General features: G+C 31.4%; 1 protein-coding gene and 1 pseudogene across 3 annotated transcripts; both read left to right on the top strand.

Annotated features, from left to right (window-relative positions):
* Positions 1–1,672: 1,672 nt before the first annotated feature.
* LOC143530102 (nucleosome assembly protein 1;2-like) lies at positions 1,673–5,914 on the top strand. Of its 2 annotated transcripts, XM_077025730.1 has the most exons (12): positions 1,673–1,877; positions 1,945–1,988; positions 2,055–2,150; positions 2,658–2,750; positions 2,910–2,997; positions 3,407–3,468; positions 3,586–3,770; positions 3,850–4,027; positions 4,126–4,169; positions 4,298–4,481; positions 5,542–5,556; positions 5,646–5,914. In XM_077025730.1, the coding sequence occupies exons 1-12, from the start codon at positions 1,808–1,810 to the stop codon at positions 5,709–5,711; spliced, it is 1,125 nt and encodes a 374-aa protein (XP_076881845.1). In that variant the 5' UTR covers positions 1,673–1,807; the 3' UTR covers positions 5,712–5,914. The 2 variants fall into 2 exon arrangements, with proteins under 2 accessions (XP_076881845.1, XP_076881846.1); XM_077025731.1 differs by lacking the exon at positions 5,542–5,556.
* Positions 5,915–7,343: 1,429 nt separating this feature from the next.
* LOC143530069 (thioredoxin-like protein YLS8) lies at positions 7,344–9,229 on the top strand (annotated as a pseudogene). The gene is made up of 2 exons (XR_013134788.1): positions 7,344–7,441; positions 8,976–9,229. The product of XR_013134788.1 is annotated as a thioredoxin-like protein YLS8 (transcript).
* Positions 9,230–17,724: the final 8,495 nt, after the last annotated feature.

The following is a 17,724-nucleotide window of genomic DNA, read 5'->3' as shown; positions in this document are numbered from 1 at the left end:
ATATGAGAACTAAAAACGACCATGCCAAAAAGTAACCCAGAAAAGAATACTAAACTTCATCTACTATACTAGTATACACTGATCACCAAAAAAAGTGAAATAACAATAAAATTCTCACAGCAACAATCATTCTAAAATAAATAGGGTGACAACTAGACACCTGTTTAAGACACGATAAGACCAGTTAATCAAAAAAAGTATAATATATGATTTTTTTTAAATAATTGAAATTAGTAGGCTAGACTATATCATTTTCTCATATTAGACTATTGGTACATGAAACTTAAAATTGTCTTATAGTCATGACATATAGAGTAGTTAAACAAGTCGTATTCGTGTTTAATACTTGTGTTAGACGCGTCATTTCTAATTTGTTAAACCCGTTAAGATACAAATTGTTAGCCCTAAAAATGAATAATTGAGAAGAAAACTATAAGGAGAGAGATGAAGATTAAACTTGAAAAAAAAATGTGAGATATTAATAAACAAACAAATGTACCCTAAAATCTCACTCATAGACCTGGGATAGGGTCTTTGGGAGGGCAAGATGAGTGAAAACCTTTCCTATATTCCAAAAGATATAAAGACTGCTCTCACCGAGACCCCTTTACTTCAAAAGCCAATGTGCCCGATCAAAGGTTTTCTTTGTACTCAAACAGCAACAACCGCGCATAGCCCTCCATCTTTCCAACAAATGCAACTTAAACCTTCTTCTACCTAAAGCATAATCACAGGCAATCAAACTACAACCAAACCAACTTTGACTATATACGTCAAATACAAACATATACAAACAAACCAAGTTAGCCAGTTAGGTTTGAACAATATTATGTTTACCTTGACCTGATATTTTCAACACTATGAATAATGGTTTTCAATTATTTATTAAATATCATCTGTAATGTTTGTAAGCCTATAATTTCTTTGTTCTTTTATGCAAATTTAATATTATATGTGCAAGGATAAGTAAACCGAATACATTAACTTACATATAACTAAGGCTGAACAAGCCGAACGTTAGTCCGGAAGTTCGTTTGGTTAATAAATGAACGAATATAAACAAGAAATTTCGTTCTATTAACTAAATAAAAGAACACGAACATGGGTCATGTTCGTTTAGTTGTGTTTGTGATGTCTGTTTATATTAATTTATCTGTGTACATTAACCGTTCACGAACACGTTCATTTCCTTAATGAACGAACACTAACAAAAAGTTTCATTCAGTTAGTTGTTTGTGAACCGTTCACTGGTATGAAAGGTAGGGCTATAAACAAATCAAACAACCTGAACAAATTTTTTTCAGTTACATGACAACCAACACCTAGAGGTGCACAAACAAGTTATTTTGTAGGAACCGGTTTTAGGTATAGTCGGATATTTGACCGGTTTTTTTTTCCGGTAGGGTTGGGTCGGAGTTAGACTAGGTTCTGGCGGGTTCAGCTCCAGGTACAGATCCAGTGATTAACCCAATACCAAGTCGTACCTACGGGTAGAAATTGTTTCCACCGGGTCAGGTAGGAACCGGGTATTTTGTGCACCCCCTACTAAAACCGGTCCAACACTAAAAGGGACCCAGCCAGCCCAAATACAGTCCCGGCCCAACTGACTAAACTCCACGCGCCAACACCTGCGCTTGAAACTCATCACAGTCCTCACTTCATGACTATATAAACCCATAGGTCACAACACGAGATTATTAATCAAACCCCCACTCGCCCCCAAAATCTCTATTATCTATCTTTATCACTTTCCCTCCTTTTCTCTCAATCTTCATTTCTAGGGTTTTCAGCTGTACTGCCTGCAATCATGGACAACAATAAGAAAGAACAGATTGACGTCTCCGATCTCGGCGCATCTCTACCGGCCGCCGCTGCAGGTATGCTTACATCGTATTTCGTTAGATTGATTTGAAATTTGTTGTTCTGATTTGGTTAATTTTGCAGCTCTTAGTGCTGAGGATCGTGCTGGACTTGTGAACGCCTTAAAGGTTGTATTTATGGCTTCTGATTTGTTGTTTGGATACTTAGTGTACTGATATATGTTATTTTATCAGGATAAGCTTCAGAACTTGGCAGGGCAACACTCGGATGTTCTCGAGAGTTTGAGTCCAGCGGTTAGGAAGCGAGTTGAGGTGTTAAGGGAAATTCAGGTACAAACTGATTAGTCAAGTGTAAAATAATATTACTTTAGTGGACTTAATGACTATCTGTACTAAGTAATTTGTAAATTGAGCCACCGTTGGTACACTTAAAAGTTAAAACTTGCTTTCGTTATGAATTAAGGAGACTGGTAAATGAAGTAAGTCAAAGAAAGTTTATCCAGTTTAAAGGTTTCTTTTCAGAGCACCAAAGGCTAGTACTAGATGAATGATTTCCATTATAAGAGTGCTAGATGATTTGTGTTTGTTAAAAGTAGAATTAATTGGACTACTTATAGAGAAATGTTTAGTAACATCATAACTTAACTCTTAAGATGCTTAGAAAACACTATGATGTACTTATTTAGCTGCATAACATTCCTGATTTGGCTCTTTTATTGTTGCGTGTACATGTATAAATTGATAGGTTTATGTAAACTTAAAATTTTTGTTTCCTTTTCTTTTATTCAAACATACTTGCTTTGTGCAATGCTGAATGCTGTATATGTCTACGTGCAGAGTGAACATGACGAGTTTGAGGCCAAATTTTTTGAAGAAAGAGCTGCACTGGAAGCAAAATACCAAAAACTTTATGCCCCGCTATATGCAAAGGTGTGGACTAATGTTTTTGTTTTAGTTTTAGTTTTCAACATGTGTTTTTTTACAATGGGAAATTAAAAATTGTTTAGATAGAACATTTAACTTAGATGCACACTAATTTATTGTTTTACTATATAATTTACTGTATTTAACTGTGCTCTGGTACTGCAGAGATACGATATAGTGAATGGTGTTGTTGAAGTTGATGGAGTGAATGATGAGGCTGCTATGGATGTTTCAGATGATAAAGCTAAAGAAGGTACCTTGCACTTTAATATTGTGGGGCAATTTCATATGATTCTTTAACTTTCATAATATCAACGTTGCTTATTTAAAACACAGTATTATATTTATTTACCTTTAGTAAATAAAGCACAGTCACTCTTTAGCTACTTAGTTACAACGATATGTGTTACTGAGTAAATTGAGAGAACATTTTCCACTAAGACGATTCACTATAGTAATGCTTTTTCTACTAAGATGATTTGCTCATTATTGAAATGAACCATTATAGGTTATTGATTTTGTTAACAAGGAGATGGCTACATGTGATATTAGGAAATTTAAGGATGTATTGTGTGCTGTCTATATATACATATACTAACTTATTTCTATTTTTCCAAATTTTTGGTATATTTTAACTGAATGAAATTGTTTGCTACTTACAGAAAAGGGCGTGCCAAATTTTTGGTTAAATGCAATGAAGACCAATGAAATTTTGGCTGAGGAGGTATTAAACTGTGTAGATTGCTTGCACTTTTTGTTGAACTTTATTGTATAAAAAGAGTTACTTAATCTCGAGTTCATGTTTTTTTTTTTAAATTTATTTATTGTGCAATACCATCAGATTTCTGAACGTGATGAAGAAGCTCTCAAATATCTGAAGGATATCAAGTGGTGTCGCATAGATGATCCCAAGGGTTTTAAGCTTGAGTTCTTCTTTGACACTAATCCATTTTTCAAGAACTCTGTTTTGACCAAAGTATATCATATGATTGATGATGATGAGCCTATTTTAGAGAAGGCCATAGGGTAACTCATTATATTCTTATCTCGTTAGACAGTTTTTTTTATGCCCTTTTAATCTCATGTTATGTATGCTACTCTGCAGGACTGAAATTGAATGGTTACCTGGAAAATGCTTGACTCAAAAGATATTGAAAAAGAAGCCGAAAAAGGGATCAAAAAATGCCAAACCTATTACCAAAACAGAAAACTGTGATAGTTTCTTCAACTTTTTTAACCCTCCTCAAGTGCCAGAAGATGAGGATGAGATTGATGAAGAAATGGTAATATCTAATGGCAAAGTAGTCACTTAAATTTAAAATATCAATTTTTTTATGTGTCTGTATGTTTTATAGTTTTGATAATTATGTTATTTTGGCAGGCTGAGGAACTTCAGAATCAAATGGAACAAGACTATGACATTGGGTGAGTTTTTGCATATTTTAGTGAATTTGATTTCAATTTCTTAAACTTGCCCCTTTTATACACTGGTAACTGTCTCACCTATGATAATTTTTATTTTAGAACTAAACATGATTTGTGTGTTCATTCAGTTCAACCATACGGGACAAAATAATTCCTCATGCTGTCTCTTGGTTTACGGGTGAAGCTGTTCAAGATGACGACTTTGAAGGCATTGAAGATGATGATGACGAGGATGATGATGAAATTGATGAGGATGATGACGAGGATGATGATGAAGATGAAGAAGAGCCCAAGGGAAAAAGCGAAAAGAAGGTAACTTTTTAATTTTTTTTTAAAATTTGGAGGTTTATTACTATAATTTTATCAAAATATACTTGCCCATTTTTGCATGAAAGTTTTTTTTGACTGGGATATGACATATTAAAGCACACAAAAGTTTACGTAATTAATTGACATAAGCTTGTTTTTCAAATTTAGACTCCTAAGAGCATTCTCATCCCGTTCCCTGTCCCTATATCTATATATATCATATAAGTACACTAAAAAACACTATATTTCTCTTTCTTGTTCAATTAAATAATATTTTTTATACCTTTTTCATTACAGTTTTCTCTCTCCACTCTATAATTTACAAAAAAATCACTACATTTTCCCCAAATTTACAAAAAATCACTACCTTTTCTCCCTTCGCCCTATAATTTACACTCACAACCACTCACAACTCCACCCTATAATTTACAAACCCTCCTCACATAATTTTAGGGGATGGGTTGAGAATGCTCTAACTCATCCCATTCCTCATCCCTATCTCTATAATTACACTAAAAAACACTATATTTCTCTCTCCTGTTCAATTAAATAATATTTTTTATACCTTTATCATTACAGTTTTCTCTTTCCTCTACTCACAATCAACCCAACAAATATTAAAAAATAAATAGGGGCAAACAATGTTCCCTAAATGTTTCCTCAAATTTACAAAAAATCACTACATTTATCCCTCCACCCTATAATTTACACTCACAATCACTCACAACCCCACCCTATAATTTGCAAACTCCCACACATAATTATAGGGGATGGGATGAGAATGCTCTAAAAAATTTCAGTTTATTTGGGTTATCAAAAGAGTTGATTTATCATCCATGTCCGCAAAACATTATCTATGTTAACTGACTTAGGATCAGTTTTACATGTTTTTATAATTCAAGAGGTTCAAGGATTTTGATATGTTTTTCATCAGACTTATTCATGCAGAATGAGCAAACACTTTGGTTTTTTATTGTTATTACAACTAATAAATGATTTGAGTAATTTTATTCATTTGGGGGTATTCTAATTTTTTTATATTTTGTTTCATGTAATCTTCCAGTCTTCTGGACAAAAGGTGATATGACAGCATGATTACTCTTTTTTATTTTAATTTTAACTTTTAAGCATACAATTTATTCTGAATGTTGTTATTGTGAATTACAGAAGGGCGGTATTGTGCATGCTGGTGGTGAACAGGGTGAGAGACCACCCGAGTGCAAGCAACAGTAGGTTCTCTGGGTGCACAGACTTGGTGCTCTGGCGGTGTTTTGGGTTTATCTATTTGTCTGTTTTTTTTTCATTGTTTATTTTCACTTTTGTTCTCTTGGTCTTTTGTGTATGATGAGAGTTCTATTAGATGTCTAGCTTTCTTTGAACACTAGATACCCAGAAAGAACTTATGGAATATATTTATTGTTCTACTTTTGTGTTCTTGTCTTGGTGTAGTCACATAAAAAGGTGTTTTGAGATTGTATCTTGAACTGTGTTTATCTGTTGATTGTGCTTTGAGATATATTTTCTAAAATCATATTCTAAGAAAAAATAATGTGAACCATATCTGCAGTCTTTCCCTAACCAAGATTCAAATAGAGCTTGGTTTGTTTAGCTTAAAAAATTCCAACTGATTTTGAGTCTTATGTATATAGTTTAAGTTTGCCCTGTTAACAATTTTTGTTAAGTTTGGTTTGTATATTATTTCTTGACATGAATGTGTTATAATTATATATATAGTGGTGTTTATTGTACACCTATACTTAACATATAAAATAATATGTTATGTTTATACAAATAAAAGATGCACAGTATAGTCAACTTTTAGTATGTGAAGTTTGGCCTCGAGCTTGTTTGGTTAATGGTTTCAAATTAAGCTTGAGCTTTCTATGAGCTAATTTTTGGCATTATTTCAGTCGAGGCTTAACTTGTTTACGTCTAGAAATGTAAAGTTCATTTTAAAATTAAAACATTTTGAAAAAATAAATTATAAATTATAATAATAGTAATAGTAATACTAACAATAAAATAAAACCAGTGAGTGCAATAAATAATTTTTGTTTTAATATTATTTATTAAAAACAAGAATTTTTGAATATTACGCAAATGTAATTGGTCCGCTATACCATACCATCACCGGTCCATCTAGTCCACGCCTCTCGTATGGATCTTCAATGATTATTTATGAGACATGTGTATTGCTTTTATTAGTCAGTATAAAAGACCTGTCTCTTTTAATCTGAATTTGTTTTCACAATACAATTGGAAATCTCTATCGAATCCTTATTACATCAGGTATATGGATTCACTTATTTTGTTGATACAATTAGGGATTTAGTTGATTAATGTTTACTAAAGTTCATGTATTATTAGTTTTTTTTTCCTTCTTAGTTTTAAAATAGCATAAAAAGATTAAAGAAAAAAGAATATAAATACAATGCCTTTTCATTATTATTATTATTTACATAAGGAGGCAATCGGTCCTTTTTAATGTGATATTAATGATAGGAAGCATGAGTTTTTTTAATGAAAACCCAAATTTAATCCTCATTTACAATAATTTGGAGAGGACATGAGTGACTCAATGAAGGAAAACTAAGATCTTTGTGATCTTCAGTTTTGGGCTTCCGGATTTTACAACCAGTGGACATTCAGACATGTGGGTTTTCACCGAAACTGGATATAACTTAAGAGGTCTGAACGATTGGTTTGTGTGGTGTCATTAGGTCACTCTGCACTAGTGATTGAATGTTTGTTGGGCGTTTAAAAAATAATAAAAAAACGTAAGGAGGCAATTGGAATTGGGTCTAGAATAACCATTTATGAATCGAAAGAAGTGAAGGATCTGGAAAGAAGGATGTCGTACGCACTTGCACTCCGGATGGGCCGTCGATCAGGCGATTCTCGCCGTGGAGGAGCGTCTCGTCGTCATCCGCTTCGGTCATGATTGGGACGAAACTTGTATGCAGGTCAAACACACAAACCCTATCTTCTTATTCTTTTATACATTCGTACATATTATCCTTTTGTTACTACTCCTTACATCAGTTTGGATTTTGACTGTTATCGACTTCTATATCTGATAATGCCTGTAGCTTAGGTTTATCCTAGTATGTATAATACAATCAGTGTTTACTTCTACTTCGCATATTGTATCAGTGGCAAAGTTGAGGCTGTATGGATCGAATTAGGAGATTGTTTGTGCAAACTGGACTGTAATTGTGGAAGTAGTACAGTTGAAACTACTCATCTTAGGTTTTGTTTTGATTATGACTAGTTGGGATTGCTGTTTATTGTTATGGTTGAGCTTTGAAGTTAGATTACGTATAGGTTAAAATTGATCCGGTAGTATTCTTGGTAATTGTGTTTTTTTACATAAAAGTTGAATGCCATTAGTTAATGTTTATGAATTGCCCACACACAGACTGAACACAAATACAAAAACAATTAAACGGACACGAGGATGTAACAGGCTTTGGTCTAAGCTAACCTACGTCCATTAGTGGCAACTAGGTATTCTTTTATTAAGTGACGACGATTACAACTAGGGGTGTGCATGGGTCGGTTCAGTTATTAGCATTAACCGAACCAAACCGATCGGTTATCGGTTCGGTTAATAACCAATATCAAATTTGGGCTAAAATTTTGCTTTAAATTACTTGAAAAAAAGGTCAAAATATATTAAATTGGGATATTAGTACATGAAATAAAGATATAAATACGTGAAAATGATATATTAAACTATTAATACATATAATACATGAAATAGAGGACACAATGCTTGAAAATATGAAAAAAAATGATGACTTCGGTGCGGTTCGGTCAATTTCGGTTTTCAGTTATTTCGGTTTGGTTTCGTCGGTTTTCTGTTCGGTTTCAGTTGACGATTTGGTTATTGCTCACCCCTAATTACAACTACATAACATGATGTATATAGAGACTAGACTAGTGTTTGTAACTTAGTAAACAGGAAATCTCAAATGAGCTGGACTTAGGGCCGGCTGCCCTGCACCGTCAACCAAGGCCTATGAACCCAACAGTTAATTAATACTTGGTATGTTGGTACAAAATCACACATCCAAAAATTCTTTTGTTCTAAAGTGTGCAGTTGTGCACTTATCTAGGGTCTCGGGTTGGTTTTGAGTTCATTAAACATTTAGACCATCAAGATAGAAACATTGGTTTTGTTTTGTTTGTTTGTTAATTGTTAGACATTCTATTTGAAACCTGAAATTGTAAGAAATAGCAACAAGTCACACACTTAAGAACAATATAAACAATAGTGGGAAACCATATTATTTTTTATATCAAAAGTAAGTTTAAAACTTCTGACAAAAGGGGCCGTCTCAGCTGCCTCAACCCGACTGACCCGTTTTGGTCCGAACTCCGACCTACCCATAAAATGTAACCTCTACCAATATGTGATATTCTTGATGATGAGCGCTTGTATCGTGCACTAGTTTTGAAATCTAACAAACTTGACCCGTTTTTGGTAATTTTCAGATGGATGAAGTGCTTTCTTCAGTTGCAGAGACAATAAAGAACTTTGCTGTAATGTACTGGTAACAACAATAAGATCAACTGGGCCATGAAGGACAAACAGGAGTTCATAGACTTTGTTGAAACCGTCTATTGTGGGGCCCGGAAGGGCCGTGGTTTGGTCATTGCACCCAAAGATTACTCAACCAAGTACCGTTACTAAACTCATTTGGGCCTTATGGTTATGTGTATTTAAACTGTGTTTAGAATCGCATAAATCAACTGTGTGTGATTGTGGTCTCTTGAAATTTGTATCAAGATTTAACTACTTTGCTTTAATAATCTTGAATATCCACTTTAAATCCTATTAATGCATCATCCTATATAAGAAACGGATATTCTTACTGAACTGTATATCGAGTTTAATAAACAAAGTTAAAAATAAAGTCATTAGTGAGAGTTCGGCATCACAAGCTGCACGATATTGTGGACTATTATCGCTTTGTGCAATCAGTATGCGACTGTAGTGTAATCCGTAGAACAATGAAGTTGTATTTATCCTACACTAGCAACATCTAATTGTGACCAGTTACAAGTGTAATCCGTCAATCAACGAGACAACAGTTAATAGGACTTAACACCAGTTGCCTGCATAGTTGATTAGTTGTTCCAGGCAGCATGTACCAACAAAGAATAATGTTTGAACTTGTAATCCTAAAGACCTTTGACATCGCTTTAGTGGCTTCCATCCATAGGTGTTTTTAATCAATATGCATTAAATTTTTTAGGTTGTCTTGTCTGATTTGTGTCCATATATAGCAAATGAAGGTTTTTGTCATTACAAAATAGACGGCATCTGGTTTCGGTTGTGTAGATAATCAATATGTGTTGGTTAACTACTTTTAAGTAGAACACACTTTTAAGTATGCAATTTTTAAAACATTTGTGATTAAAGTCTAATACGCAAGGTGATACGTGGCTTGGGTCATGTATATCATAGCTATTGACATGATTTTTCTCCAAGGCATTACACATGTACCTAGCTAGCAAAATGGGTGATTTCATATTCTTATCTTTTGTCCCTGTGATATCTATCCATCATCACATTTGGAATGCTGACTTATTGTCAAAAAGTTATTCTAATGCGTTTAATGCATCGAGGCCAGATGGCCACCTCCTACCTATAACTCATATTGGACCCCCAAGGTCTTCTTCAACTTCCAAGTGCTTTTATAAATATTTTGTTATCAAGTTGGTGCTAATGTTGGTTTTAAATTATTAATGTGTTAAATACAAATAAAAGTAAGAATTAATAAATAATATATAAAACTGGGATAATGTATTAAGAGGCTATAGGCTACCCAATTATTTAACCTTTTCCGTTAATTTGAACCAACTATTAAAAATACTTTATAAGCTAACTATGTACCTAGTTTATCTTAGCCCATTTAATCTAGCATGGATAAAGACATAATTCAAATCGACTCATTTATTTCTAAATGAGTCAACTCTAATTTAGTGGGTTATGCTATAAACAAGGGCGAAGCTTCCTAACTTCCTTATGTCAACGCTCGAACATGACAAAGATTTTCACGAACATGACCTTTTTTATCCAAATTTTATCTTATTTTTTCATATTAATACTCGAATTTACCATTTACATCAGAAAGTTTATCATTTATTTCTAAAACTTTAGCTTTTATTATTCAATCAGTTTAAGTTACGATAGACATGTCTTTGTAAAAAAGAATAAAACTAAATCGGTACCTATGAACATGTCAGGTTAACCCATGCACATCATTTAGCTAAACATCTTCACTGGTTGACCATAAGCTAATCCGAACCTATTTAATCTAAACTCAAACCCATAAATTTCATACTAGATTCGTGACGTGTTAGAAATTCACACATGGATTCGTGTCATGACGATAACTCACACACATAATTTAAATTCGTGGAATTTCATTTATTTTAGCTCATTTCTGTTTATAAACTTATCATTTTTAAAATAATATAGTAACATCTATAAAAATATGTAAATAATTTGTAAGGTGGTGAGTTATTTTCCACAGCCAGCTCATAAACTAATGATCAAATGTAGGCCCATAAAATTTGATATTTGGGTACCCGTGAACCGTATGTTGCACAAATATATAGATCGACTATATGGGCCATACCAAAGAATAAAACACTCATCATATATTAAAGTGTCAATGATGAATCATTAATGGGACCGAGTCCAGGGGTGTGTACAACAAGGATTTTAAAACCGGACATGCTGGTTCATTTTGTATATTATTATGGGTGTCAAGGTAAAACGACAACTCTTATGGTTTCGGTTGAACAGACAGACCGGTTATTCGGTCTGATAAGTTTTTTCGGTTTTCTCTAACTTGAAGCGACCGATTGATTACTTGTTTAAGCGATTCATTTTCGGTCACATTGTGTGGAAAAATAGGAAGAACATGTTTATTTCATTTAAGATTTTTAGATAATTGAGTTGTTTTATTATTAGAATTATTAAAATTTTAATGCTAAACTTGTTGATGTTTGGAATAGTAATGTTTGAAAATATTGGACGGTGACTCTGACATTACTACTCAAACTATAGGGAAATTACCAACATAAACATGGTTTATAGCCTACAAATCCTATAAGCATAAGACATTTAAGAGTCCAGTCAACTAAATAAGCCAAAATAAAAAGAAACTAGCTAAATTAATTAAAGGCTTAGCTGAAGCATAACACACTGAAACTTATGCTATCTATCACGTGTAAGCTTCGGGGACACATGTCTCATACCCAAAGATTACACGTCACATATAGCATGAGTTTCACTACATTAGACGTCCGTTATATATGTCTTTGGACTACTTAGCCAGATTCTTTGACATTGGCTATATGATTGACTGGATTCTTGGATGTTTGTAAGGCTTGCAAGCTAAACTAACATGTCTATTTTGAAAAAAAAATAAACAAAAAAAAAATTGTTTAAACATATCTATTTTGGTTTGGTAATTTTCTACTCTTTTAATATTTTACTTATTTAGTAAAAAATATTGCTAGCTTCTTTCCTTGTTTAATCACTATTTTCTTTTTTCTGTTATTTTTTAAATTGATATTTTTCAGAGAAATATTAATTTGTTAAAGATGTAAAGATCATTTACAAGAATTTAAAAAGAATTATTTAAACACTAGTCATAGTCAAACTTATGTATGACGTGTGTAGATTGGATCTTAGTAGAAGGGAAGATTTGGTGGATCTTTATTGCCGAAAATACCATCTTTGCTTTCAAATTGGTGTATGTGTGTCAGTATCATTCAAGATCTCTTATACTATAAAATCATCCACTTACACATGATAAATACACACATATATACATACATAGCGAACGTGTAATTACCCTTTTTTAATCAAGAATAGCAATACATGGAATAAATGGTTGTGTATTTTACTTTTAATACATTGCACAAAAACATTATCAAAGTGTCTATTGTACTCTCTGTATAATCGCATTTTGCGTATTTAGCGAGCATGCATATTAAATACATTTTGTAGTGAACAAATTGTTTATAATATAACTTTAATTAAGTTCATTAATATTGCTTTATATGTTCATAAATTACCCTAACAAACATGTATGTATAAACTTTACTTTTTTTGTTTTGTTTTTTTTTAATATAAAACAATAATCATAAGCCTATTTTAAATCATTTAATTTATAGTCATAATTTAATATGCTGGCTAGCATGTAAAATATGACCATTTAACCATTAAACTATTTGGAATTGCCATAGCAAAAACATACTATATATAATTTGTAAGTTAAATGGATTAAAAACCAAAATTTGCAATTATTTTAATTTTTTAGTAAAAGTAAAAGGCCATAACTTTACATGAGAAATGGGTTGTGCATTTAACTCTATTTATTTATAAATCGGTATTTGCTCGATTATAAGTTCAAAATGTTAAAACTAACTGCGGTTAAAGAAATATTTTTTTTTAAAATACGACACAAATTAATAATACAAATATATTAGAGATAAAGTTGAGTCATCCGAGAGCATGTTGAATGTTGATAGCTTTTCGGTTGAACATGATCCCATTCAAAAGATATATTATTGGAATATATAAAGTGTACATAGTGACAAAACAAATACCATATTTTATTTAATAATAGATCCAAAAATACTGAAGTACAAATTAAACACGGAATTTTTAGTACACTACACATTACAGTCGAATTTTAAGATAATGAAATAAAAATATATCTAGGCCGCTTTTGTGAGTGTTATCAAATTATACACTCAAAATATATGTCAGTAATATGTTTTTTTCTAATAATAATAATAATATATTCTCAATTACGCTTTCTGAGACTAATTCAACGGTTAAAATTTTAAAACTTTGACATAAGTTGTTTTTCTTTAATTTTTATAACAAGTTGAAAATATAGTTAAAAGTATTAAAAAAAATAACAAATTTAACTAGTTATAGATATATATGATTTTCGCTTTGACAATCATTTTATATATTATAATGATAAAAAATAGTGTTTACATCAAGAAAAAAAGACATCAATACGCGATGCTACCCCTTTTGAATTTCAAAATCAAGTAACATCTAAACGAGTTAGGTAAAAACAATCTCTCTGTGTGTGTATATATATATATAGGAAATAGTTCAAATAAAAAGAAAGAGTTTCGTAAGAATGGTAAGAACCAATAGATTTTTGACAAGTGACATTACAACATATGGTGAAAGAACAATTCTAAAAAAATATGTCGTTTATAGTGGTGAAAAAGTAATTATAGGAAACTATTTCGGTTTTTGGTAATTTTAAATCTCAGCCATTGATTAACATGATCCAATGGCTATGATTTATTTCTAGTCTTCCTAAAAATTACTTCTTTTTAGTATAACCCAGTCACTCTCTCTCTCTCACTCTATATATATATATATATATATATATATATATATATATATATAGATGAGTATCATTACAAAACTCATAAATTATTTAAGAACTTGAAAGAACCTTTGAAAACAAACGTTTTTTTATAATTTTTTTTGTATGTTAGTGTTATTTGAGTATAATTTTATCATTTTTTATATATATATTTACGAATATAATTTTAAAAATTAGTTTTTATACATATCTATGTTATTTTTACACATATGTAAATTTGTTAGTACATAAATTTTAAACATATGTAAAGTTGTGATTAATATATGTAATAAATTTTTTATATAGAAAATATGATAAAAGGACTCTTAAATAATGTTAATATATAAAAAAATTTTAAAAAATGTTTGGTTGTTAAGAGTTTCTAAGGGGGGAGGGGTGGTGGATGTGATGTACTTTTTCATCACACACCTCACCCAATCAAATGGTGCCACATCATCAACCCCAAATCCATTGCATGTGATGGATTTTTACTAGGGGTAGTGGTGTGGTGTGATGAAATTTTTTTTAATAAACATTAAAAAATAGAAATACTCTATCTTCTCTTCCTTCTCTCTCTTCATCATCTCCCGTAATATATATATACAGCCGCCATCATCACCAACCCACCACCACTTGCCATCAAACTCCGGTAACCACTACCGCGACGCCACTGAACCACAACCACACCATTGGATAACCAAAACTCCACCTTACCAGTTACAGTGAAGTTTGGAACCATTTTAAAAATCTAGAACCCATTACAATCCCTAGATTTTCAAACTAAAAATTCGATCTTCTTGATTAGCGTATGCAAATGAAAGCATAGGGCTTATCTTCGGAGCGTAAAGATGAATCGATTGGAATAAACCTTGCTTCAAACGGTGCTCTAATCGTTGGATCTAAAGTTCGCCGGAAAATTCTCCCCGGAAAAACGAGTTCCATTGCTTTGAGTTTTTGAGTGACAGCTTGAACCAACGGTTCTCCCAACGGTCCTTTTGTCTTTGAAAACAACCATCACTTGCGTGATGGCCATCACGCAACACAACCATCACTTGCGTGACAAAGCACCGGTGGCGGTGTGGGGTGAAGTACTCACGTAGTGCCCCGGGTCCCCTAAGAGTTCTTAACTTTTTTAAAGTTCTTAAATGATACAAACTCATATATATATATATATAGGATCAGGATCATGAGAGAACCTTTTTGAAATTGAGAACTATGAGAACCATTTTGGACAACAAAAAACCCAAAAATAAAAAAAAAACATAAAATAAAAAAAAAACACAAAAATCAAAAAAGTATAAAAACCAAAATTTCTTATTTTATCATCCCGGTTTCATAAAAAAAACTCGGTTTAGCTAAATTATATACACATATGTATAATATATACATATATGTATATTTACATGTTTTTTTGTACACATGTGTATAATTTAAGATAAATGATACTGTAAATATGTATATATTACGTAACCAAATATTATATAAAATTATACATGTGTGTATAATACGACGTTTTTTTTTTGTATTTTTTTTAATGAAACCGGAATGAAATATAAGAATTTTGGTTTTTTTACTTTTTTAAATTTTTATTATTTTTTGTTTTATGATTTATTTAAATATTTTTTAAAGGTGTTTTTAATGGTTCAAAATGGTTCTCAAAGTTCTCAATTTGCAAAGGGTTCTTTTAGGATCCTTACCAATATATATATGAGACATGAAATGGGTCAAAAATTGTCATTAGGTAATAACAATATATGACAAAAAAAAGTTTGGCAAGCTTGTTTTAGAATCACTAATTAGTAATTACTCAAATCAAGTGATGCATAGAACCACAACATTAGAAATTAGGGGTGTCAACCGTGTCGTATTGAGGAGGTAGCGGGTAGAATTCACTTCATTACATCTTATAGAGGCTTGTTATAGCATGTTTAACCAAAGTTTAATACTCACAACTAATATTAGACCATATTAACCGATTGGAAAAATCAACATTTCACCTTCAGTCAACAACTAAACTACACTTATGAAAATGATAGGATTAATTACATAACTTCCAATGTAAGATTGTTAATTACTTGCATTTAACTATGAGATTCTTCTTGTCTTGATTTCTTGCTCTGACTTGTTGACTTTCTAAAGTAAAACACATATTGGACAAGCTTGTATTACATATTTCACCATTAGCATACTAGTCATTTAAACACGCACAAAATCCTTAAGACTCTTAAGATTTTCACATGTTCATGATAAAAACTAGCTTATTAATCCGCATGTAACACTCAACTTTGGTTCAAGCCATATTTTCTCCCATTTTGACTCGCTAATCCAAATCCCTTAAATCTTTTCACCCAAATTAAACTTTCAACATACAGAATCATTTCTTAATTCACCATTAATGAGCATATCATTAACATCAACAACAATCATAAGACCGCAATGAAGTTATTTAACTTTTATACATTAACGTTAGTCTATAAAACTCAAGTTTCAATCATAATCTACCTAAAGAATCGAAACCCTAACATAATAGAGAGCATAGTCATAATAGATCCATTTGTACTCAATTTCAACAGGGACTTTACTATTGTGATGTCGATCATCAACTACGTACCCACTTAAAAGTCACAAGAGCTTGAAGAAATAAGCCATAAATCTTTTACCTTATGCTTCTTCTCACCAAAATGATAATCTCCAAACATTCTTGTTTTGTGTTTAGCTCTAAAATTGCAAAAATCTTTACTAAATCACCAATATCACAATATGTGCGTGTTGCTTCAAAATCACTCAGATCTTATTTCAACCTTTTCCCGTCTAACCATTTAAGTTCTCCTACTTCTAAATATATTTTTCTTATAACCCAAGACTATAGATTTCCATCAATCAACAATTAATCCTGAAACTTACAAAACATGATAACATATTTTTTCGACACCTCAATTTTAAAATTTATATAAAACTTTAAATCTTGACTAGTACTCATAAGACTTGCATTTTTAGGATTTATGAGCTAGGTCTTTGTAAACTGTGACACAATTACAACGAGTCGCTAAATTAAGTTGTATTCATATTAATTTGTATTAGTGATAACTACATAGGTAAAAAAAATTATTTATTTATTTATTTATATATATATATACTAGTTTTTATCCTCCGTATTACGGGGGTTGTTTTATATTGTTTGTTCTAATATTTATTTATTTTTTTAATCTATATTTTTTTATTGTATGAAAGTTAATAATATATTTATGGTTTGATGAGACCCAAGACCCGTTTATTTTTTTTACTATCAAATTGGTTTTTTAATTTAAATAATATATATAACCCTTTTAGAATAAATAAGATATTATTTTTTATTATATTCTATTTTATAGGATTTTTATATAAATAATAATTTGGTGAGAATAATTTTTAATTTAATGAGATATTATAACCCATAGATTCGGGTCAAATGCATGAGAAACCTCCATTTAAAAATCAAACAAATCTGGTGACTTCAAAAATAAGTGGAGCGACCACATCGCGACACGTAGGATATTTATGTCTTCGTTTATATATATTATAGATAAATGTATATATAAATATTAGGTTACAATTAGGTAATTAAAAATTGATTGGTTTTTGTGTAAAATAGGTTTAATAATTGCGATTCAATTTGACAACGACTGCTAATCATTCAAACATGAAAGATGAAGCAAGAAATGAAAATGAAAGTTGGGGGGTGATTCATTAGGCACTAGCAACTTAATCACTAAACCAATCTGCATTTCTTGAAAATACATTTGACCTTTTTAAAAGGTAAAATTAATAAAGTGTCAATGCAACAA

The sequence above is a fragment of the Bidens hawaiensis genome, unplaced genomic scaffold, assembly GCF_021521415.1.
Source record: "Bidens hawaiensis isolate Kalapana, Puna unplaced genomic scaffold, B.hawaiensis_p1.1 tig00008841_1, whole genome shotgun sequence".
Classification (NCBI taxonomy): domain Eukaryota; kingdom Viridiplantae; phylum Streptophyta; class Magnoliopsida; order Asterales; family Asteraceae; genus Bidens; species Bidens hawaiensis.
This window is presented reverse-complemented; position numbering and strand designations above follow the sequence as displayed.

Bases quoted from the DNA above. Each gene is read 5' to 3' on its own strand.
- LOC143530102 (XM_077025730.1), top strand. From the start codon at position 1,808: ATGGACAACAATAAGAAAGAACAGATTGACGTCTCCGATCTCGGCGCA. The intron at 2,151-2,657 runs GTACAAACTGAT...GTCTACGTGCAG, and splicing joins AGGTGTTAAGGGAAATTCAG to AGTGAACATGACGAGTTTGA. The intron at 3,469-3,585 runs GTATTAAACTGT...CAATACCATCAG, and splicing joins ATGAAATTTTGGCTGAGGAG to ATTTCTGAACGTGATGAAGA.